The 26043-nt window shown below is 38.7% G+C and overlaps 1 protein-coding gene across 5 annotated transcripts in view; it reads right to left on the bottom strand.

The window, feature by feature from the left end:
- The window catches only part of klhl32 (kelch-like family member 32), a 66495-nt gene that overhangs the window by 10968 nt on the left and 29484 nt on the right, over nucleotides 1–26043 (bottom strand). For 3 of the 5 annotated variants that reach the window (XM_039805154.1, XM_039805156.1, XM_039805155.1), the window contains exons 5-8: nucleotides 18097–18195; nucleotides 14277–14492; nucleotides 2816–3542; nucleotides 2552–2610 (exon numbers count right to left, since the gene is read on the bottom strand). In XM_039805154.1, the coding sequence (XP_039661088.1) occupies nucleotides 2552–2610; nucleotides 2816–3542; nucleotides 14277–14492; nucleotides 18097–18195 (1101 nt within the window). Of the gene's footprint in view, nucleotides 1–2551; nucleotides 2611–2815; nucleotides 3608–13399; nucleotides 13601–14276; nucleotides 14493–18096; nucleotides 18196–26043 lie in introns of those variants that run through there. The other 2 variants (XM_039805157.1, XM_039805158.1) reach the window with 2 other exon arrangements.

Raw genomic sequence — 26043 nt, 5'->3', positions numbered from 1 at the left:
GCAGGTGAGATGTAGTACGAAGAGGGAGGGAGAGAGAGAAACAGAGAGGGTGGGAAGGGAAGCAGGATGAATAAGAAGATTAATATTTAAGCATATCCATGCATAGGTAATTGATGTATGCTTAGTGCTAGATAAATAACATGACACTGGAGCTCTGGTTTGTACTAATGACTTCCCTCCCTATTTCTAATCATATGTTTCAGCCACTCCATTTTACACCAAGGATCCCTGCTCATTTCACTAAGTGTGGCAGAGCTTATTTCGTGTCAGTGTGTGTGTGTGTGTGTGTGTGTGTGTGTGTGTGTGTGTGTCTCTGCTGGGAGCTGACGGGTGGCCATCTGTTGAGGGTAGAGTGGGTGGGGGGTTGCTGTTGCTCTGGCAGGTGAATGTAGATTCATGGTGAATACAAATGAGACGCTCTCCCTCTCTCTTTTACTCGCTTCTTCGTTCCCTCGCTTCCTTGCCAACATGTACAAACACAGAGCCATATGGATATGCACCTTACACATATACACACTGCATACCTCCACACGATATACAGCCTCACCGAGATCCAGCCCTCTTTAACAGCTGGCTCATATACTGTACATACACACACAGGAACTCAAGCCTACTACATTCCACTACAGTTAGCTGGGAGCGTTGCAATTAGAGAAATAATAATGACTTAAACTAATTCATGCAACTGCAACAAAATTGATGTGTGTGTGTGTGTGTGTGTGTGTGTGTTCACTTTGTATTTTGGATAAAAGGTTTTAACCTTGCAGAGGCAATATTGGGAGGATTTTCATTAAAGGACCAGTACCAATGTTTTCGTAACATGAATAATTTACTACAACTCACAAATACAATACTTTACTGTGGATTATATTCTAAAGTAAGCTGTAGAGTTTCACATTTTTGTATGTAGTGTTACTATTTTTTTGTCCACGATGCCATTGGTTTCCTTTCATCTCCATATGGTGAGGAAATCAATTTGCAGACTCCTGACACCTGTCTGTTGTGTAATCCAATCCGAACATAATGTCTGCATTACTTTTCTGGGAAAAGGCCATTATTGTCACATTGATGCTGTTTAAGTTGTGTTTATTTTTTATTTTTCAAAAGTATGCACTGCCTCACCTCCCAACAATAGTATTACTCTAACAAACATCAATGCAGACCTTACTGTAAAGCTAACTGTAAACCCAATTTTAGTTTATGTAGGCCAAAATCACACTATAGAATAGAAACACTATAGGATACCCTCTATCCATACAGCCTTATTCAGATAAGGAAATACTTTAACAAAAACATTTATCAGTGGAGAAACGATGGAGACCAACAGACGACAGATAGTTCTTCCACATGCAACATGTACATATATGTATAGGGAACAGCTACGTATATGTACACAGCAGACAGAAAAAGCAGTGAATTTTAATATGGAGAAACTCAAGTTACAGTATTAAGTAAATCAAGTGCATTAAGTATAACAACTCAGGAGGAAGCAAGTCTGACAACTGACTGTACAGAACTGAACTAGCGGGAGAGTTTCTGCCACATATTCACCTACTTGCAAGGTCTATGGATAAGGAAAAGCATTCTTAAAGGGTCAAAACTATAGCAACTTAATGTAGTATTGAGAACATCAGACCAACACATTTGTGGTAGACCCTGATGCCAGTTTGCAAGCTGCTCGACATGTCTGTGGAATGCATGAAGAAACAATTTAAGTGGTGTTGTCCTACTCCTGATTTTAGACCCTGATTACGGCCACAAGTCAAAACACGTTGGTCTGACCGTTAATTTGTTTTAAGATCACATGTAGGCTATTGCTAGAGTTTTGACCTTTTATGTATGAAACTAATTGATTTCTTTGGCTACTTGGTGGCAGCGCAAAATAAAATGTTTTTTTACACTAGCTGATATGGCAAATGTGTTAGCAGACATTTATCTATACACATCCAGCAGACACGATACACCATTAACATTCATTGAAAGTTTCTGGCCACCTGGCGAATGTAAGTCTAATATCCACTCTCTTTTAGCTCTGCTTTGGTCTCTATCAACTCCTGAGCATAATATCTAGCTTTTTTAACTGCTACAATGCTTCATCAGCTAGTTGCTAACTTTGTCTGTCTATCTTTTGACGTGGACAGGTACAGTAGTGTAAGGTGGGTTTAAAACAGCTGCTGGAAACAGTGCTGATGAGAGCAGCGAGACTGAACGAATACAGTACAGTTGCAGGCTGTATAACCAAAACAATGAGCTGAAAGACGCTAAAAAGGGAACTGTAGAATTTGATGATAAATCTCAATGGGTCCGTCACTAGGAGCAACACCTTACATGTTACACATAGTCATTTCATCCATTGTTTATATGAAAATATTGATTCAAGCAGCTTTAAAAATATGAAACTCTACAGCACGCTATACTGTAAGTATATATTATTTAAACAGGATACACTGAGATTTTAAGGAAACAATTAAAATCTCTGATATGGTCTCGTAAGCACTTTTAGAACTGTATTGTTTAATATAGTAAAAGTGCAAGATCACTTCACAGTTACCTGTTCTGGGTCGTACACCATCAGTCGATTCTGGTACTGAGCTGTGTTTGTCACCCCACCTGTAACACAAAGGAACACCACCTTTGGCTTTTATCAGAGCGCCAAATACTTTGGTACAAATGTGTAAAAGCAGTGTATATCTGGACTACATGCGAGAGTGTCTGTGCATATGCATGTGTAGAATCCAGGTAAATGTAATGCATAATGTGCATAATGTAAAGAGTGTGTGAGTATCTTGAGGCTGTCTTCCTTATCGCTGTATACCTGATACCCAGAGCAGGTTGTCAGCCACACAGCCGGCGTGGCAGGACAGTGAGCGGTCGAAGGGTTGGACAAACATCCATTTGTTCTTCTTGGGACAGTAGCGCTCCACAGAGGGCAGCACCTGCCTCAGCTCGTTCCTGCCCCCCACTGCGTACAGGTACTGACCCAGCACACCCAGGACAAAGTGTTCTCTGCAGGCCTTCATGGGAGCAATCTCAGTCCAACCGTTTGCCCTGGAGTCGTATCGACAAGCAGTCCTTACAGCACATGTCCTCCCGGTGGCATGCTCCACCTCCCCACCCACAACAAATAGGAAGTTCCCCATTACGGCCACACAATGGTGGCTGCGCCCAGTGGGCATAGGCGCCAGCTCGCTCCAGTTCGACCCCCCCGCAACGCGTACATGCTCCTGTGCAGCCGGGTTGAAGTAGCGCAACTCCCTGACTCTGCTCACCTCCCGCTTCCGCCCGCCAACTATGTAGAGGGTGAGAGACTGGAAGCGAGGCCTGGTGCGGGCCGACTGGCGGAGGGGCTGGGCGAAGGTGGCGTGGTGGTAGTCCAGGGCCTCCTCCACAAGGGCAGCAGCAGTAGGGCTTGACTTAACCAGAGAGTGGCTACAGGCAAGCTGGTGCAGTGTGGGGACGTCCATGAGGCCGTAGCGGACATGTTGCAGTAGATCGTCAGCGTACTGGTAACGGCAGTCGTGTTCCAGCCACAGAACGACCAACTAGAGGCAGATCGAGTAGAGAAGAACTGTATGAGTTTTGGACTGTTGTTAGACAGTGGTCGAACCTTCACAAAAAAGAAAATAAAGTTAAATACGCTGTATAAAGTTAGCTTTTAATATAATATAATATAATATATGAATGGTCAAGTCATTTATTTTATTTTTTTATTTTTTCTTCCTAAAAGGAAGTTTTTCCTCGCCACTGTCGCACTAAATGCTTGCTCTTGGGGGAATTACTGGAGTTGTTGGGCAGGGGCGGATCTACAGGGGGGCAAGGGGGGGCAGCTGCCCCCCCACTGTAGGGCCTTGCCCCCCCAGCTGCCCCCCTAACTTTGGCATTCAAAAAACTTTGCTTGTAAAAACAAACTGCCACTATGTGCACAGGCTTCTTAAAACATTGAAACAAACAATTAATTTATATTAATTCATAATAAATAATAATTGTAGATGTAATCTTAGCCCCCTGCCCCTCAAATACTTAGCTACGTCCCTGCATCAAACGTGCAGAGCAGCGTTCGCACATTCAGGCTCGCACACAGCGACTCTGCTGCGGTGTGGGGGCCCTGCATCCCGGCAAAGACTGGAGCGACTGAGCTGCCCCCCCTCCCCGAGCCTCTCAAAGTGAAGTCTGTTTCCCCAGGTGAAGTTAAAACACACGTTTCATCTAAAGTTAAATTTGTAATAATTATAATGTCTGCTAAAGGCGAGTCAGTATCAACAACAGCGCGTCTGTTAGCCAAAAGTCAACTTGCTCCCTCGTGGGTTGTAAGCGCATTCTGCTGTTTGATTAGTTTGATTTCAGTAAAGACAAGAAGAGCATAATACAGAATATTACAAACTGGCATGTTTGAATTCATAACGTTTACAGAGGGTCGCCGTTTCGGTCAGGGCCCTAAAGTATAACCCGTTTTTCGTTTTAAACCAAAAACGAAAAAACAAAAAAACGGGTCGATATTTCGTTTTTCGTTTAAATCCAAAAACCAAAAAACGGAAATATGAGCTCCGTTTTCCCGTTTTTTCAATGTCCATGCAATTTGAAAATTAAGTGGAAAATTGCTCGTTTTTCAACTGTTGCTTTTTTGTTATTTATCTTTCCGTTTCAACCCAAGAGCGAGAATACGGGCTCATTTTTATAATGTGCATAATCATTGAAAATCTGATGGAACACAGGTCTCGTTTATAATGTTATTTTGGTCTTACGTCTTAAGATCAAAGTTGACTAAAAGAAATCCGCTCTGGACAGGAAGTAACATTAACGTGTCAAAATAAAAGTATAAGAGCTTTAATAACTGCCAGAAGAACAATGTACTTTGGCTTTTGCCTGTAGCTTGTCAGATTAAGCTACAGTTAATTATTTAGGGTTATATAAAGTATTTAATTGAGCAACATTCATTAATATAAGCCACAAAGGGAGTAAGAATGGATATTGTTTTAAAATAGAAATAGGATTATAATATTTTTTGCCAGAAGAATGAGGCACTTTATGAATACATTGTTTGCCTGTAGCTTGTCAGATTAGGCTAAAGTTAGCTATTTAGGGTGATATAAAGTATTTAATTATTAAAATAATAATTTTAAATCACATGAAATATGCATTCATATATTATTAGCCTATGTGTGGCAGTTATTGACTAGTTACTCTAATCTTACACCAGCCAGTTAAAAGGCATCTAACACTTGTGTTGTCTTCGGTTAAATTTGTCGTGTTTTCAAAGTTTCTTATAAGAAATTTGGGTTTCTTTCAACCAAATTAACCAAAAATAACATGCATTGTTCCCTTCCAATGCTCTTTGCAAGTAAATTAATATTCACAACTTTCATAACATTTTGGGTGTTTTATTCAAATTTATAGTAGTTATGGTCTTCCCGGGTGAATTTTGACCTGGTAGTGCAATAAGGCACTATTGAGCTTTACAGAAGATATATTTACAAGATACAAGACACAGACAGACACACACACACACACACACACACACACACATACACACAATTGTTGGGTCTTTGTAAATTATAGAGTGTGGTCTAGACCTACTCTATCTGTAAAGTGTCCTGAGATAACTCTTGTTATGATTTGATACTATAAATAAAAGTGAATTGAATATACCAGTCTGTTATAATCCAAAACAACTAATAGTATATCCTCATCTTACTTAGAAATTAGGTATAATTCATGTAAATGAGGTCTGTTGACCATGAATGCAAAAAATAAGTAAAAAATAAATAAAATAATAAACTAATGAGTGGAATGAAGTTGGATAAAAGGGGTAACCCAGAATTGAGTGATAAATTACTTTATGCTTTATGAAATGGTCAATTTAGTTATGCCAATAACATTTATAATGACCCAATTTATAAGACAACACAAGGGCTAAACCACCTGACCACTTAAATGAAAAGGCTTCTTTTTGCAACTCTGCAGAATATTCATGTGACATGGTTGACCAAATTAACTGCCAATACAGTTTTTTACAATCACTTTGGCACTAATTTCAGAACCTTGACGTCACTCTAGACACAAAACTCAAAACCAATGATAATTTTTCAAAACTCTAACACTTGTTTCAATTGCTTGCATACAATACACATAAACCAAAGATCATTTGTTCATTTAACAAAGATCATCTGTTCAATATGACACAACTTAACATCAAAGTACTACTATTTCAAAAAGCAATTCACACATTACAGTTCAGATGATTGTCTATTCATTCCATTACAATCATCTAACTATCAATTGATCCAACTACTCAAAATGATAAGTAACTGTTTAATTATCATTACAGTTTTTTACAATCACTTTGCTACTAATTTCAGAACCTGGATGTCATTTTTCACAAAACTCAAAACGGTCATCACTTGTAACACAGGCTGTCCAATGTTCAAAACATTGCATTGTGCATTCATATCTTTAAAGAAATATTGCACTTGCACAATCACTGGTTCAAAAAAATTATATATTGTGAAATACCATTGAAACATTACTTTAGATCACCCACACACAAGCTACCCATAGTTTCACTGGGTCATCGTTCGTACAATCATTAAATATTGTAGTACAAAATAGGTGATACATGTTTCATTATGGTACTACAAGTAAAAGTACTGCAGTAGTAGAGAGAATACTACAGACCAATGTGGTACAAGTATGTATATATATATATATATATATATATATATATATACACACACACACACATATACAGTACTTTATATATAAAGTATATATAAATTATATATCTCAATCATCAGTAACAAGTTGGCGGAATTGGACCAGCAATTCCAAGGGCCTGCATCCATACAGTGCAGTACTGTCAATACAGTCAATAGTCTTAAAGGTGGTACATGGGAGCATAGCAACAGTGTCTGATAAACAGTAGTATATTACAGTAAAGAAGGATGATGAAAATTTACATCCATAAATAATGTAGTCTAATTGGTTCATGCTCCACGCTAAGTGGTGACAATAAATCTTGTTATCTAGAAACTTTCATGATCTAAACATGGAATATTGTTTGTCTGTTTCCATACAACTATGCATTAAGAGTAATGCAACAGTTACTTATCATTTTGTGTAGTTGTATGAATTGATAGTTAGATGATTGTAATGAAATGAATAGATAATCATCTGAACTGTAATGTGTGAATTGCTTTTTGAAATACTTTGATGTTAAGTTGTGTCATAATGAACAGGTGATCTTTGTTAAATGAACAAATGATCTCAGCTTTATGTGTGTTGTATCCAAGCAATTGAAAAAGTGTTAAGAGTTTTGAAAAATGTGCATTTTGATCATTGGTTGTGAGTTTTGTGTCTAGAGTTTTGAAAAATTACGTCAAGGTTCTGAAATTAGTGCCAAAGTGATTGTAAAAAACTGTGATGATTGTACAAACGATGACCCAGTGAAACTATGAGTAGCTTGTGTGTGGGTGATCTAAAGTAACGTTTCAACAGTATTTCACAATCAATTAGTTTTTTGAACAGATGATTGTGCAAGTGCAATATTTCTTTAAATATATGAATGCACAATGCAATGTTTTGAACATTGGACAGTCTGTGTTACAAGTGATGACCATTTTGAGTTTTGTGTCTAGAGTTTTGAAAAATTACATCATGGTTCTGAAATTTGTGATTGTGAAAAACTGTAATTTGAGTGTGATGAAGAACTCTGTGATGCAGATACAACTGGGCCACATTGCAAACTTCTCAACATATTAGTGAGGAAGCTGCCATGTTGCTTCTCTCATCCTGGTCTCCTCAGGCCCTGCAGACTGGACCACACTTGTGGTTTACTTCTAGAATATTACAGTAGGCCACTTTGCTGATTCAGATTTGCCACTTGAGTCCACAGCACCATACAATATATGATAAACATGCACCAGCCTTTGTGAAAGTGTATGTTCTGAGAGAGAGAGAGAGAGAGAGAGAGAGAGAGAGAGAGAGAGAGAGAGAGAGAGAGAGAGAGAGAGATCTCGGTTGTAACATTAAACATTTGCATGATTCTGTGCCATCTGCTTCTCCTCCAACAATACAATGGCAGTAAATATTTATATTTCTTCGAAATGTCAGTTATATTGATCAGAAAAATAATGCGCATTGCAAAGCACGACTGGTACCAATTATTTAATTTACACACACAAAAGCACATAAGCAAACAGCAGCACATCATTTTTGTTATTTAGTTCTTTGAGTTTTATGTTATTACGGTGTTATGTTCTAAGTCTTATTATATGTGCTTTAGTTCACTTGTTTATTTCTATTACATTACATTAAATGACATGTCATTTAGCTGGTGCTTTTATCCAAAGCGACTTACAATTAAGTAAAAGGAAAAAAAAAACCACCTGGAGAAAACCCCATGCAGACATGGAAAGAACATGCAAACTCAAGCAGAAAGGCCCCGGGCCACCAGGGTTCCAACCCAGTACCTTCTTGCTGTGAGGCCACAGTGCTTACCATTGACCATTCCTTATTGTAATTCAACCACACAATACCTATCATGAATTATATTTTATTATCCAATATTGGCCAACTACTGTTTCAAGGGCTTAGTATGAGCAGTGAACATCTAACGAGCAGGATGATCCAGGCACAGGTCCAGCAGTAAGGAGGTCTACCATGCTCACCGTGAACTCTGGTCCAGTCTGCAGGGCTTGAGGGGGACCAGACGAGGATGAGAGAGTCTCCAGTACACTTTAAATTGTTTATTTAAAAAATGTTCTTCATCACATTGACATGTTCACTTGTAACTAATGTGGTCAACCATGTCACATACAATATTCTGCAGAGCAATTTATAAAAGCCCTTATATTTTTGCCTTTTTTTACTGGCTGATGTAAGATTAGAGTAAAACTAGTCAATAACGCCACACATAATGCTAGGGGAATGCAGATTTTATTTAAAATGTGATTTAAAAATTATTATTATCCTATTTCTATTTTAAAACAATATCCATTCTTACTTAATTTGGTTGAAAGAAATCCAAATTTCTTATAAGAACCTTTGAAAACACGACAAATTTAACCCGAAGACAACACAAGTGTTAAGATTGGTGTAAGATTAGAGTAACTAGTCAATAACTGCCACACATAGGCTAATAATATATGAATGCATATTTCATGTGATTTAAAAATTATTATTTAATAATTAAATACTTTATATCACCCTAAATAGCTAACTTTAGCCTAATCTGACAAGCTACAGGCAAACAATGTATTCATAAAGTGCCTCATTCTTCTGGCAAAAAATATTATAATCCTATTTCTATTTTAAAACAATATCCATTCTTACTCCCTTTGTGGCTTATATTAATGAATGTTGCTCAATTAAATACTTTATATAACCCTAAATAATTAACTGTAGCTTAATCTGACAAGCTACAGGCAAAAGCCAAAGTACATTGTTCTTCTGGCAGTTATTAAAGCTCTTATACTTTTATTTTGACACGTTAATGTTACTTCCTGTCCAGAGCGGATTTCTTTTAGTCAACTTTGATCTTAAGACGTAAGACCAAAATAACATTATAAACGAGACCTGTGTTCCATCAGATTTTCAATGATTATGCACATTATAAAAATGAGCCCGTATTCTCGCTCTTGGGTTGAAACGGAAAGATAAATAACAAAAAAGCAACAGTTGAAAAACGAGCAATTTTCCACTTAATTTTCAAATTGCATGGACATTGAAAAAACGGGAAAACGGAGCTCATATTTCCGTTTTTTGGTTTTTGGATTTAAACGAAAAACGAAATATCGACCCGTTTTTTTGTTTTTTCGTTTTTGGTTTAAAACGAAAAACGGATTATACTTTAGGGCCCTGACCCGTTTCGGTGGCGTTACGTTACAACACACTACACAGTGCTTGCTGAGACCGATCATTTGTATATGATTAGTTAAGGAGTAGGCTACTATAAAATCCACTTCCTCTCACATATCACGGCAATACGGCTGCACAAATTAAACCAGGCAACATACTTTACTGTCAAACTGGGAAAACAACAAATACAACGGGATTAAGAAGGCTAGTCTAAACATAAATGATGTGTGCATGTAATAAATCTCGTCTGATGTTATGTTTTTTAGGCTACTTATTAGCTACAGGGCCATACAGTGTAATGTAATACAATAATAACAAGAGCTTTTCACATCTTGACTTTTGCAGGCCAGAGTAGCTGGAGATATTAGCTGAAGCCTAAAAGTGGGGATATTGCCAGCCAAGAAAATCCTGAGTAGTGCACAGGAGGAAGAGGAGGAGGGAAATGAAGAAGGGGAAGACAGTAAACTGGAGAGACCAGGCAGGTCAGAGCAGGAGAAGACCACAGAAGGAGATGCAGAAATGAGGGAAAGAGAAGAGGGAAAGGAAGAATTGACTGTGAGGGATGAAGAGGAGGCTGCAGGTTCAGAGAGAGGGACAGAGGCAGAGAGTGATCAGGAGGATGAAGATGACAGAGAGGAAGAGGAGGCTGCAGTAACCCCTGGACCATATGGTTGGTTTATATTCTCCTTACATATAAATTGCAGTACAGTAACATAACATGTCCTGTGACATGATGTGTTTTCAGTTTTTGGCTATTTCCATTCTGTTGTATATGTTATAGGGTTAGATATGTAAATATTTACATATACAACAACTTCTCAAGACACTTTACAGATAGAGTAGGTCTAGACCACACTCTTTAAGTTACAATGACCCAACAATTCTCCCAAGAGCAAGCATTTGGTGCAACAGAAACATCAGACATATCCAGGGTCTTGGTGGTCGCTGGTTACATACAGATGGATACAGATATAGAGAATTATGATTCATAATAATGGTAATTATAGTAACAAAAAAGATAATGGAACTATGAATAGAAATAATAGTTGTAGCAGTTTAGGGCGTAGCAGTTTAGGGCATAGCAGGGCGTTGCGGGGCGTAGTAGGGCATATCAGTTTATGTATGAGGGTTCCCATGTACCGTCTTCCCCTGCCACCCTACCAAGATCTCTTGCTACCCCTTTGCCCCCCCATGTAAAATTTTCTAGATCCGCCACTGTTGTTGGGTCTTTGTAAATTATAGAGTGTGATCTAGACCTACACTGCAAAGTGTCCTGAGATAACTCTTGTTATGATTTGATACTAAAAATAAAATTGAATTTTAATTGTTTATTTAGATAGGGACAGTGCACATTAATGGACATCAGTACAAGTACACAATGTATATGCTACAGTTAGCACCATAGCTAATTTTCATCTTTTTTTCCCTAGGCAGATACATAAAAGGTCTATGTCTATAGATATCTATGTCTTTTTTTTATAATAAAGCTGTTTAAGGAGTAAAAAGGCACACATATTCAGAAATGGTGCCTTTAAACGAGCCGTTAGGACTCCCACACAGTTGTGATGTCACAACTATACAATATATAGGTAGAAAGTGTGCTACAGTGCTGCAATGACATTGCAGAGACGTTGAGAGCTGACCAATCAGAGCAGACTGGGCTTTTCAGGAGGGGGGCTTAAAGAGACAGGCGCTAAAAAGGAGCGTTTCAGACAGGGGGTGTAGACAGGTATATTCAGACAGACAGTATGAGAAAAAATAAAAAGAATTAAAGCATCTTTTTAGTAGAAACCCAAAATATAAGTATGAACCTGAAAATGAGCATAATATGGGACCTTTAAGTCGCAATAATACATTTTTGCTTTTAGCAGGTCAAAAAATAGAGTGACTACAGTATTCACCATTGATTGTTGTGTTTGGCAAACATTTGGAAATTTCAGTTTGATGGCTATATCAAAATTGTTTCATTGAAATATGGCTCAAATTGGGGTTTCTTTCAAAGTCAAGGGATGGGTCTGAATTTATTTATTTTTAAACATAAATTCACCTTCATTCATTCTCCTCCCCACCCAAAAACATTTCGTAGTGTCACTTAAAAGAGGGGTGGCAAGACGGAAGAAGTTATAGTCAAGAGAAGATATTTAGGGGGGAAGGGGGAAGATATAAAGGCTGCATGAGGAAAGTAAAAGGAAGAAAGCAACAGCATGAAGTCAGTATGAAAAGAATAAAAGATTAGAGGAATGAGTGAAAAAAGCAGAAAACAATAGGAGAGAATCTGCTAATCAGAATTATTTTTCTAGACAACTATAGGCTATTATGGCAGGACTGATGCACAGCAACACTGCATACATACTTGCCAACACACAAGTATTTATTAATCAGCAGCATTCAATATACAGACTGTAAATATCCACAGGCACCTTCCTTTGTTTAATGCAGGCGAACTCGCATGCAGAGAATTTAATTGAAGTGGAGAGCGGTGGAAGGTTATTTAGTTGCGACGAGGTGTGGATGTGGGCGAGATGACTGGAGATCAAAGAGGTTTTTTTAAACGTAACCTGTGCAGAGGACAATTTACTATAGTAAAATAAAAAAAAAATTTAAAAATTAGACAAATCCACAGTTATCACACTAGAAATCCAAACTCATCATTTGGTGTATGATGATGTATAGACAAATACTCAATGTGTACTGAACAGCTTTCCCTTAATTTCCCTTTCAATCCACTCTAAAGGTGTGGAGATGCAACAAACATGCAAGTCAGGATTGTCTTTTTATGGTATCTGTGCCACTCTCCTGTCTCTAGCTCCCTTTCTCTATCGCTCACCCCGCCTCTCTCCTCGTCATTGCTCTGAAGTGACAGTATGTGTGTGTGTTTCTGTGTGTGTGTGTGTGTGTGTGTGAGAGTGTGTGTGTGTGTGTGTGAGTGAGTGAGTGTGTGTGAGTGTGTGTGTGTGTGTGTGTGTGTGTGTGTGTGTGTGTGTGTGTGTGTGTGTGTGTGTGTGTGTGTGTGTGAGTGTGGGTGTGAGCATGTGCACAACGGCAGCTGACTGTGAAGGTCACACTGCATCACGCAACTTCCTCCGGGCACAGAATAAATGAACTCCTTCTCCTTCCCCTACCCACTGAAAGAGAAAGTGCGAGAGAGAGAGAGAGAGAGAGAGAGAGAGAGAGAGAGAGAGAGAGTGTGTGTGTGTGTGTGTGTGTATGTGTGTGTATGCGTGTTTGAGAAAGGGAGAGAGTTAGACCACACAAGACAGGGAGAAAGAGCGTGAGGGAAAGAGCTAGTGAGGGAGAGAGAGGTAAGGCGAGGGGGAAGCTACAGAAAGGCAGAGCAAAGGATGGCAAGAAAAGAAGAGCAAAAACAAAGCCAGAGAAAATGTGATTTTCAGAGAGTGTGAGAGACTCTAAGAAAACTCTGAGTGACGGTGATTGACTGCCAAGATATATCAGGGCGGTATTGGCATGCACATACCCCCCTCCCCTCCCAGCCCCCCACCACCACCACCACCCCCCCACCCTTTCGGACGACGGCCCCCGCTTGCCGTTCGCTTCCGTCTGATGCCCAAATTAACCTTCTGGGCAAAGTGAAGGAGGCCCAAAGCAGCCTAATCAGAGGCTGATTATGGCGGCGGCGGCTGGCTAAAGGGTCAGGGTAATTGTGCCATCAGAGGCCTGATTGTTTTCAATCAGACGGGCGGCCGAGTGACAGCTGGGGGATTGGGGCCCTGATGGAGCCGCGGTGGGCCTAATCAGAGAAAAGAAGGGGAGAAAGACAGAGAGGGAGAGAGATCGGAGAGGGAGGGCAGAAGGGGGGGTGGCTGATTGGTGCAAATGAACAGCCAAAACAGTAAGTCTCCACCCCGCACTGCCGCTTCACTCTACAATCCCAGCTGTTCATGACACATACATGCACACACACACACACACACACACACACACACACACATATGCATGCTCAAATGGATGCATGGACTGACATACATCACACGTGTCCATCACATGTGCACACAGTTAAAAACTTTCCTATTGCATAGCCTCAAATAAACAAACGGTATGAGATGCAGCTGGCAGTGTTTAATTTGCCTGTGCTATGTATTGTGTAATGCATTTCTATCTGTGTGTGTGTGTGTGTGTGTGTGTGTGTGTGTGTGTGTGTGTGTGTGTGTGTGTGTGTGTGTGTGTGTGTTATATACAGAAGAGTTTGGTGCCAAAAATTTCACATTTACAAACTGAGATTATTGTTTCAGACTATATTTTCGATACAAATATTACTATAACACTACACTGTGAACACCTTAATCCTGCATCCCATGCCTCTACCTGCATGGAAAAGCACACACACACACACACACACACACACACACACACACACACACACACACACACACACACACACACACACACACACACACTTCCAGTACCTTCCATATCTCCTCCTCGCTCAGAGAGGTGAGGCGGTCGCTCTTCAGCACCTCCCTGAGGAGGCGGTAGGGCAGCTGCAGAGCCTCTTCCTGCCTGCTCTGGCTCAGCTCAGACAGATGCTCCACCAGGAAGCCCACCACGGCCTCCTCTAAGGCGGGGAGGTGGAACAGGTCGGCCACGCGGTACAGCTCCAGGTAGTTCACACTGCTCAGTTCCTGCAGCAGGAATATATAAACATACAAATTAATGCAAGTATTCTGCATATATGTTTTCCCTGTACTTGCAAACAGCAAAGAATGACATCACCTATAAATATTCAGTTAAGAGGACTATATAGTCACAAATGTACATATGTATGATTTTATTATTTTGGCTTTCATGCTAGCCATCATTTGAAAAGGATTTGTCACATGTACCAATTAAAGATGTCTAGATGTCCAAGTAACACTTACAAGTAATTTGCCCCCACCAAGGCAAATTTCTTTTAAGTGTTACTTGGAAATAAATCCTTTTCTGGTTCTGATTTAGATGGATAGAGTTTTTTTTGTTCAACCCGCATAGAAGAGTTGGACATACACACTCATTCCTGATACATAAATACATACGTAAGCCACACATATACAGTGTATGTATTAACTGCGAGTTGGATTTAATTTTCATAGTTAAATGATAACATTACAGATGCCAAATGTAGAGACAGACAGACAGAAATAAAGGAGAGGAAAGGAGCTAAATAAAGAATCTAAGGCCTGAGTAGTGGAATAAGACTGCCATCTTCTGGCTGTCCTTCAGCACACACAGTGCAACATGCATCAGCTAGTACCTAAACCTGATATAACAATAACTACATGGATCAACCACTCAGGGTTTCAAAAGTAGATATTTTGCACTGAAATTCTGTACATTTCAATTTCACTACAACTACTATTTTACAAAAAAGTGTGTTTTGTTTTGAACAAATCTATGAATCAGGATTTAAAACAAATTAAATTATAAGGTTCTTCATTATATATTAGAATTACGATTATACAAATAACAACAGCAACTATGGCACATACGTAGCAGTCAAAATGTGTCACTAGAATCATTTCAGATAAAGGACTTAGAGCCCTTTACACAGCAAGTGTGGCATCGATCAGTTGTTCAATATTCAATTAACTGAAATCTGCAAATCAGTATTCATCATATGGGAGCTGGATGATCCTGAATGGCTGATACATTGGCTTTTCAATCAATTGGTGCAGTGTTTATTGGGAAATCACTGTTATTATTGGTCTGGCCTTCCTGTCCACTATGCACTCTAACCACATCCCAAACATAGATAGCATTACAAGAGGAATTAAAACATATTAGGAATGTCTTCAAATAAAAAAAAAAAGGGTTCAAAGACATGACAGGATAGACATTGAGTACTATTATTCTGTGAGAATGTTGATAATGGTGATGATGATGATGATGAACATCATTATTATCATTATGGTTATCATCATTATTTAGGATATTATTCACCTTATGGTGGCAATGTACTGTATATAAGTACTGACCCTTATGGGTATATGTAGGCGTGTATGTAAGTATGTATACTGTATATGTAGGTAAGTGTATGCATGCATATGCAAACACACTGTATGTAGAAAGTTATCTGGGTAAGTGTATATGTTCTTTAGTTTTTTTGGTATAATTTATTTTATCTTTCTTGTCTTGTCAATTCTTTCCTCGACAATTTGTTTGTTACTCTTAAAAATGTGACAAGGGGGGGCCTGATATAAACTGAAGCTTCTGACCCTACCCTTTGGTTATGACCAATAAATTCATTCATTCATTCATTCATTCATAGATGTTAGCAGGCAAAGAGATGAGCAAACAGAAAAATCAATAACATTATATGAAGTTAATGAATTAACTTAGGTTCGGGAGCAGGGCCATGCCTCAACCACACCTCTAATCACTTACCAGTCTTTATAATCCAAGCTAACCCACTCAGTGCTGTTTGTCTCCGCATTCTTGACCCACCCTCCCTTCCCCTTTGATACCCTGACATCTCACCTACCTCATCCCTTTATCCCCTCTTCCCTCCTACCCTCATCCATTCACTTTCCCCCAGAAGGGAGAAAAACGTGCTCTGGTTTATCGGTATTTCTTTAAACCAATCACATCGTCATGGACGGCGCTAAGCTCCGCATGGAGCCGCTGCAAAATAGTCGTGCAACAGAAAACTCAGATTGGACAGATAGTCTAGCTAGCTGTCTGGATTTACCCTGCAGAGATCTGAGGAGCAGTTAACCATAGTCCTCACAAATCCACCGGAGGTTAGAACGCTAACACAAAGAAAGAGGAAGGTAAAGGACATCCGGCCTAAATGAGGGACATCTGGCTGAATTTCCGGCGGCACTGGAGCAATCCCGGAAGTGTAACGTCAAGGATATAGACTACATTCTAGGTAATGTCCAGGGGTTTAAAATCAGCTTGGATGATAGCACCTGAGACGGAACCCCCACACTAAGTTTCACTCCAGTCCATCCTCCCAGACCAACCAACCAGACGACATCTCTTTTCAATCTCACCCACCATCCAAATCTATTCCTGTGCTCTTAACATTCAATATAATCAAGCATTCATTAAATCTTTAAATTACATGTTGTTGTGGGTGGTCCTTGCTAGTGAATTAGGGGGTTTGCTGTTCTGTTTATAGTGAGGTAGTGAGGTATAGTCTGGTCACTACAAACCAAATAGAGCTCAGGCTTTTGCAACCACCAGATGGCACATTTGAGCTAGGTTTACTATTGTGATGTAACTGTAAAGACTTGGACAGTAGAACACAGTATAAAAACATTGCAGTCTGGTGGCATGGATTCAAGATGCACAAAATGAAATAGTAGATGGAATTAGTACTGTGGAGTATCTATATGTACAGTATGTAATTAAGTGATTCTAAAACCACTGTGTATCTGCTCTGCAACAACCTGATTGGTCTTCATCTGCAGCAGCTTTTGGCTGTGGACCCAGAGGCCTGACTTTGCCTCTGTTTAATCCGTCTTGGTCTATGTAATAAACTACATTAAACAAGCAGCCGGGTGGCCTAGATCTTCAGGCGTCTCAGCTCAGAAGCATCCACCCCACTGAAGTGTCCTTGAGCAGCACACTGAATCTGTACCGGCTCAAGGGCTTCAGTCTCCAGCTGACTCTAACCTTTAACCTCCCTGGGGAGGAGGATTCACAGCCGGCCATTAATTACAGATTGCAGTAGATTGGACATTGTTAAATTTGAATAATTACAGCGCTTTTTTAGGACATGAAATACTTTTGACATCAAACGTTGCAGTGAAGTTAGCTTGAAGGAATCATTTGACATTTTGGGAGATACTTATTTGCTTTCTTGCCTGAGATTCAGGTAAGTAGATTGATACTGATCTAACTCTCAGCAATAAAGAGAACAAGTGTACAGTATTTCCCAAAATGTTGAACTTTTCCTTTTGTTTATGTTACTGCAGCTGCTGTCATCACAAGTGTCATTTTGTTACTTCACTGATTTTATAAAGCAATTAGAAAAGCACGATCACAAGCAATGCTTGTTATCTCGGTTATGATCTGAGATTTGGGTTTCCATTTTATTGTCCGTGACCATGATTGTTCTAAAACAAATCTGGACGCTTTGGCCTGTAAACACCTTATCTGGGGTCTGTCTGTCTTGTATTTACACAAGCATATGTTTTACTCAAATGACAGAGTCAAAAAACACTCAGTACTGTTGTACAAGGTTGTACAATTTTATGTTGGTACTGTGTGTGTGTGTGTGTGTGTGTGTGTGTGTGTGTGCACCTGGATGAGGTAGTGGGAGCAGAGGCTGAGCAGCTCCAGCAGCTGAAGGTGGCTGCCTGCGGACAGGACGTCCTGGATCACCGCTGGCTCCAGCAGGATCTGTCCACAGGAGATAAACAAGGTTGTTCGGTTTCAGTTTTTTTGTTTTTTTTCTACTTCAGTTTCAGTTCTTCTGCAGTTGGGTTGCAGTGGGTTTGATTATTAGACTCACACTCATTTAAAAAGTCAAAATAGTTGAGAATTGTTATTTTTCTCTAAACACTTTCTAGTTGTTTAAGGCAACAAGAAATGTCCGGATGTCAAGATGATCCCTTGACTGTTCCTCTCGAGCCCCCAGAAGGTTGACATTTTGGGTTTTTTATTCTTTTTTTATTGAGCTTTCAAGTCAACATGTAAGATACCATACATTGTACACTTTTTATAGATATTTATATATATTGTTGTAAACAATTAACACAATACAGTTCTAATTAATTAGGAAGAAAAAAGAATGCAAGATAAAAAGGTGTGTAACATTTTGGGTTTTTAGTGAAATGGATCAGCAACTATTGGATGGACTGTAATAACTAATAACTTTGGTGATTCCCCCTGACTTTTCATCTAGCACCATCGCAAGATCAACATTTTAATTTGTTTATTAACGCCTAAGTACAGCTTCAAAGAGCCGCTAGCGTGGTTGTAGCCTCTCAGTCCCGTGTATTGACTGTATGCAGTACCAGGTAATAGGTCATTCTGTTTTATGTGACTGGGATTTCCTGTTTGAGCTGAAATGATTCATCTGTGATTCATGATTTTATTAGTAAATTATTTCCATCATTTTGCAAGCGAAAACGACAAACTTTATCTGGTTCCAGCTTCTCAAATGTGACGAGTAGTTGCTTTGCTTTGTCATGAAGTTCATTTCTTTAAGTATTATTTTAGGTATTTGGCTTCTGGGAAATTATTATTTCAGCTGGAAATCATACACATTTTTCTCTGAATTCTTACATTTTTTTAAAAAACAAAATGATTCATTTATTTGTGCCGACTAATTTGTGTTTGATAAGGGCCAGTCATTGACACAACATGTATAAACATAACGTATATTGGGCTATGTTAAAAGACAGCAATACGATTTGAACACAACTTTTCTTGCACAAGTGAAAAACAAAATGGCAGAACATTTCATCAGTTAATTATGGCTAAATATTGTATGTTCTTAAAAAAAAAGGTATGTGGAATGTTACAAACGATACTGATGCATTAAAGGGTTAAGTCATACGCATACTTTATACTGTGCTACCTGAGTTCAACTCACCAGGCTAAACCAGGGAGCATATATATATATATATATATTTATATTATGTCATTATTTTTTGAATCACTGGGAAATCTGTCTGTAAGCCAGGTAATTCAAAATGGTATAGATGGTGCATTGGAGCCAGGGAAAGTGAGTGTGCCAGACAGCACTGCATAACAAGAACGGCTCTATGCTTGATTCACCATTATCATCCTCCCAGCAAAGCAACATATTCAGGCAATTATTATGACACTGATTCTGCCAAAATGCTTCCTGTTGAGCTAAATGAACAGCAGCTAAAATTATCTGCTGAAAGCTTCCTTATGTTTCCTCCATATCACCCAACCATATGTAATATAAAGCTACTGTAATACAGCCAATTCATAGTGCTGGGCTCTCGGGAGCAGAGCCAAGTATTATGTACTTTATGGAGGGTAAACTGACCTTTTTTGTGTCTATTCTCAGCACTCAGCATAGAGTTATTAATCAATGGAATAACAGCCCAATCCGACTAAACATGTCCCATGTTACCTCTCACACAGTGTACTCAGCTACTCCAAATAAAGTGTAGTTTGGTTTTAAAGGGCAGGAACAAATCTTTGATAATCCATTCAGCAGTACTGCCCTACATAGCCACAGAGCCGTGACTGCATCAGTCGCCAAAGTGTGAAAATGACTTCATCATTTGTCTCCCTCGCCTCTCACTACTGTTGATACAGCACAGCAGTGGACTGAATATTTTTATGCAGCATTCATGGCTATCATTTTTGGGAAAGCCTCCTCATCATTTATCATTTTTGAAAACAGGAAAAGCAGCTTCTGTTTTTCATCCTGACAGAACAAATCTGTACACGTACAAAAAAAGTTACTACTTTCTTCCGGTGCATGTTTGTCTGCCTATTGTAACTGATGTGAAAAACATTTTAGTCAGTATTTGTGTTTAATTACATGCATTGCTGCATATAAATACGCACATTATTTGGCCACTTTATTATTCAAGTAAACAGTTTGTTGGAAATCATCAAGCTAATTGTTTATATGTTCCCTGTAACTAAGGGAAGTTTTTTTTTCTTACTCTACAATTAGCTGCATCTGTACATTTATCACAGTATTGCTTCCTGCCAGGCATGGGCAGTAGTCCAGTTAGCCACCAACACAATCTATGGGCTTTCATAAGCTTAACATATTGAGATAGAAAGCAGTAATAATTGGTTATTTTCTTCTGGATGCTTCCTTTGCTTAGGATCTATATGCACTGAGCCTCAATAAGAATAGAAAGATGTCCGTGGGTGTTTTTGCTCAGTTGGTAGAGCAGGTGCACATATACAGTATAGAGGTTTACTCAATGGCAGGTTCAATTCCAACCTGCAGCCCTTTGCTGCATGTCATTCCCCTTCTCTCTCATCTCTCATGTGTCCTGTGAAAATAAATGCCCCAAAAAATAATGGAAAGAAGTCAAAGTTTGATCAACAATCAGATCAAATTTCTCTCTAATTAAGAGGAAATCTCAAATCTACACACCTATTTTAAACATCAACATTACAACAAAAAACACCTTTTTTTCTCTTCTTCTTTGACTCAATCAGTGTCCTGGCAGGCAGCAGCAGCAATGAAGGCAACCCAAAATAATAACTGTAATAACTGTATGTGAACACTCTTCATATCCTGCCATGCTCTTCCTCTCCACTCCAGAGGCCCACTACAGTTAGAGCACTTCAACCTCACGCAGCAGAAGTCAGTTTTATAACGCCGTTGCTGGTGTGAGTGTGGGAGTATAGTGAGCTCTCGTGTAAACCGGCATTTACTTGTGAGCTTTCACCTGGAGGAGAAGACAAAATGAAAGGAGATGCTTGTGTGGCAGAATATAGATGTCTTCTACACACGATTAGACCCATGTAGGCTCACATCCCTTCCCCCTTTTTTAGCTCAGGAACATAGAAGATTTAGGGTCTGATTCAGCAGCATTCCAACTATTGTTATTCGGTTCTTTATAAACTTTTTATTCCCTCTTCCGTATGTTTTTTGGCTTTCCGTAACTTCTGCATACTTTCAGCTATTAAAAACATTCAACTTTTACAATCTTCAACTCTTTCAGCTAATGATGGGACTTCTTCAACTTTTTTTCAACTATTTATACTTTTTAAAATATTAAGCTTTTAAACATTTTATTTTAACATTGAAGTCAATGAGAGCATGCTTCAAATCCTTCAAATCCTCTTCTGCTTCAAAATGTATCTCCTCCTACATTCTTTCACCTACAGACGTGATTCAAACTTTAAACTGTTCACAAATATTCAGGTATTCGGGGTGTGCTCAGTGTTTTGATATCTTTCAGTTTTTGTGAAAAGTTTTAGTGATCATTTCAGGATTTTTCTGCGTTTCTAATGAGTGTCTGTTGGGCTGCTTAGAGTGATAATGTCATTGATTAGAGTGTGAATTTTGAAAAAATGATCTTAGTTCCTTCTCTATAAATTGCTCTCGGCGAGCTTCCAAATGACGAGAGTTCCAAATATTCCTCCATTCGCTGTCCTGTTAAAAATCCTCCATATTTCTGAGCGAAATGCAGAGCGAACCACTTTTTTAAATCACTGATATGCCCACATTTTTAAGTTTAGCCACATACATTTTATATCGATATGTGCACAAAGCCCTTGTGGTGGACACGATTACACCATTTGACTGATAACCCTTATCGTTTTTGCAGTCTGAGCCTTTATTTGAGAGCTCGCTCTCAGTGTCTCTGAATAGCTGCAGTGTGCCACAGGTGACATATTAAGAGCAGGTGCTCTGGTCGTCAGCTGATTACAGATCAAAGAGATCTCATCACAGACATCAAAGGATGTTTACAAACACGGTCACAGGTCATTAGTAGCCATGACAACCCTTTCACAGACAGTTAACTTGAATACTATAGATCTCTGCATTTTCATATATTTCTCACAGCATTTGTCCTCTTCTCTCCTTTTCTTCTGTCCTCTCCTCTCTCTTTCTCATCTTTCTTCTCTCTTTCTCTCCTCTCCTTCACTCTTTCTTCTCTTTCCTCTTGTTCAGCCCCCTTCTTTTCACGCAGTACATTTCACATCTTATATCAGCTAGATTGATGCTTTTTCGTTCTATGCAGTGTAATATGTCTGATAATAATACAAAGTATTTCTTGTTTCAGCATTTCAGGCAATTCATTTCAACTTTCATCTTTGACAGTTTTACAGTTCAGCTTCCAGCTTTTCTAACAATGTATTTTAGCTCTTCCTTTGGGTAATGCAGTTTAGCTTCCAACTCTGACAATTTTCCAGATGTTTCAGCAGTGCAGTGCAATGCATTTGAGCTTTAAGATTTTTCATACAATTTGTTTCATATTTCTGCATTTGTGAGTCATTATCAGTTAGAAAATATACTCAGACCTCACTATGTTCTACATATTTTGTCATTATTCAACTTTTAAAGCCAACAGTTCAGTTTAGCATATTTTAAGTTTTAAATGAAATTCATACAACGATTTCCAATTTTTCAAAAAATCTGTCTCTGAATAGCTGCAGCGTGCCACAGGTGACATATTAATAGCAGGTGTGGTAATTACAGATCAAAGAAAGGCTTTATTAGAGCTCAAGGAGCACCTACCACCAATTGAGTTGTCATAGCGTAGTGGTAATGACACATACCTTTGATGTGGGGGACTTGGGTTCAAATCCCACTGTGATACATCAATCAATGTGTCTCTGAGCAAGACAGTTAACAACTAGTAGCAATTGGAAGTTGCTCTTCTGTCCTTTCCTCCTCTCTTCTTTTTTCTCTTGTTCCTCTTGTTCAGCCCCATTCTTTTCAACTAATATATTTCACATCTCATCTCAGCTAGATTGATGCTTTTTCGTTCTATGCAGTGTATATGTCTGATAATAATACAAAGTATTTCTTCTTTTAGCCTTTTCAGGCAATTCATTTCAACTTTCATCTTTGACAGTATTACAGTTCAGCTTCCAGCTTTTCTAACAATGTATTTTAGCTCTTCCTTTAGGTAATGCAGTTTGGCTTCCAACTCTGACAATTTTCCAGATGTTTCAGCAGTGCAGTGCAATGCATTTGAGCTTTAAGATTTTTCATACAATTTGTTTCATATTTCTGCATTTGAGAGTCATTATCAGTTAGAAAATATAATCAGACCTCACAATGTTCTACATCTTTTTTCATTATTCAACTTTTAAAGCCAACAGTTCAGTTTAGTATAAGCTTTTAACGTTTTAATGAAATTCATAATTATTAAAACAATTTCCACTTTTTCAACTATTCTCACTTCTTCAACTTCTTCTTACGGATTTAAGCTATTCATCCAGTTTAGCTTTAGCAATTCTGCTATTCAGCATTCCCACGCATTTTCTGCAGGAAATGCATTTTCTAGTTGTTTAAGATATCCGCTGTGGAAAATGTCATTAAAGTTACTAACTGACTTCCAGGCTGACAGCATCATGTGGCAGTGTGTCTCCTCCCTCACCCTGCTGGCCTATGACATGTGGCTGAAGGATTTTTAGTAGGTCATTATTTATGGTGTGGGGATAAGCATATTGCCCACATCTCATCTGCTATCATCTCCTCTGGGCGGACAGGGGCTGAGCCAGCCAAAGCAGGGCGGCTTGCAAGCCTGCTGTTGACCTACTTACACTGCTTAACCGACCCTCTCTTTGCTCATTTCCACTGTGGAAATAAAATTAGGAGTAATTACAAAGTTCCTGGCCTCTCGATGTACTGCATAAGCCACTCGGCTGCTTGTCGGACCGAGCATCGCTGGCACTAAAAAGGTCAAAGACGGTTATTAGAAATGATCACACACTTTGTTGATCGGGTGGGAAGGCAAGGACAGTGGCCTTGCTCACATGAACGTCTCGCTGCTTTAGTATGGAAATGTAATACTGTGCTCTCTACATCTGCCTTCTTGGCTTTAATTGTGTTTCTTACTGTATTTAGAACCCAGAATAATGTTCTGCAGTGTGACCAAAGAGAAGGAGACTGCTGGATAATACTGTATCCAAAGGCATGCTGCAATAGAAGCTTCTGCTGCTCAGATTGAAGTGGTAATCTGCAAATGCCCTGTTTTGATTTATTTTGGTGACATATTGGCAATGGTGAAAAGTAACTAATGTAACTGTAATGTGTAACTGTAATTCTAAAGCAGAGCTCTTCAACAGGAGGTCCGTGACCACTAGGGGGCCTCCAAATAATTTTTAAAGTTTCTTTTTTCAAAAATTTAAATATGAAAAAGAAGATAAATTATATAAATTGTGAAAAAAAACATTTAATCTACACATTGAAGATAAGCTTACTAGGTAAGGTAGCCAAACAATTAAGCTTAAGGATTCACTGTGCCTTTCACATGTATGTTTAACATTAAAACATGATGTATAATATATCCATTCATTTTCATCCATCCGGCCTAGTTTACAGTTTTTTTCGATTGCTAAACGACAGTGGGCACAACTGGAGTCACATGTGCAAAACTCTAACTACAGTCTGCACAGCAGCAGTTCATGTGGACCAAACTCTAGTTCGTTTTTCATTGCTTGAACACAGTTTTCAAAACTCTACACACTTATCCCATGACTTTAACCACAATGTGCACAACACTGTAGATTTACAGCACTTTGTTCAAATGCTAACACACTGCTGTCAAAACTGTTAACCACACATTCAAAACAGAATAGATTCCAGTCTGGTGCCTATCAAACACTGCTTATTGCAATTTTAGCTGAAAGCCTAAGCAGGTGTCTAGTTTTAGACTAGTTAGTGAACATATATGGTATTTATACAGAGAAAGCTCAGAAAGTCTTTTTTGTAATACAAACACCAAATAAGAATGAAACAATTATACACTGTACCGTCTGAGAGAAACAGGTAAGAGAGCAAAGATACCAATATGTCCAGGTAAAATGTCTGAGGTTATATACACAGCTATAAACACTATATCTTTACTATAGTAAAACTGCGTTCTTACTGTTTTTCAGAAAGTAATGGAGGTGAAAGCAATAGAAACACCACATTCATTTCTATTTAGAGATGATGCAGATATCCAATGTGATGAAGAAAACTTGCCACATGATGCTGGAGAGAGGCAGGATTAGTCACACTATTCATGGGTACTGTTAAGTATGTACCTTTAGTTTTTTTTCCCCAGTAATTCCATAAATTACTAGAGACTAGGGCTGGGCGATATGGCTGAAAACTGTATCACGATATAAGTGTTTCATATCGGTCGATATCGATAATTATTGATATTTTTTATGACCTATTTAAAATAAGGACCAGGAGAAAAATATATTAAATTTAAACATTTTTATTTTAAACTTAACCTTCCTCTGATTATAATCCCCTCAGTTATAAAAGCAGAAATGTCAACACAACCATGGAAATCACTCAAATAATTAAAATGTAAACATAAGTCTAAAATCACAGTGAAGAAAGAATAAGTAAGAACTGCTTAATAAGGTGTAATAAAATGGTGCAAAGTGTTAAATATAAACATAGAGAAACCTGAAACCTGAGAAGAACTATTTTCTGCAGGTTTAGTGCTAGGTTGGTAACCTGGCTTCTGGACAGTGCTCAGCACGTCTGCCTCCGTTATTTCTTTGTAGCGTTTAGTAAGGCGCTGATGCAGAGTACCTCTCCATGGCGGTCTGCTGTTT

This window comes from Perca fluviatilis, chromosome 7 (genome assembly GCF_010015445.1).
Source record: "Perca fluviatilis chromosome 7, GENO_Pfluv_1.0, whole genome shotgun sequence".
NCBI lineage: Eukaryota > Metazoa > Chordata > Actinopteri > Perciformes > Percidae > Perca > Perca fluviatilis.
This window is presented reverse-complemented; position numbering and strand designations above follow the sequence as displayed.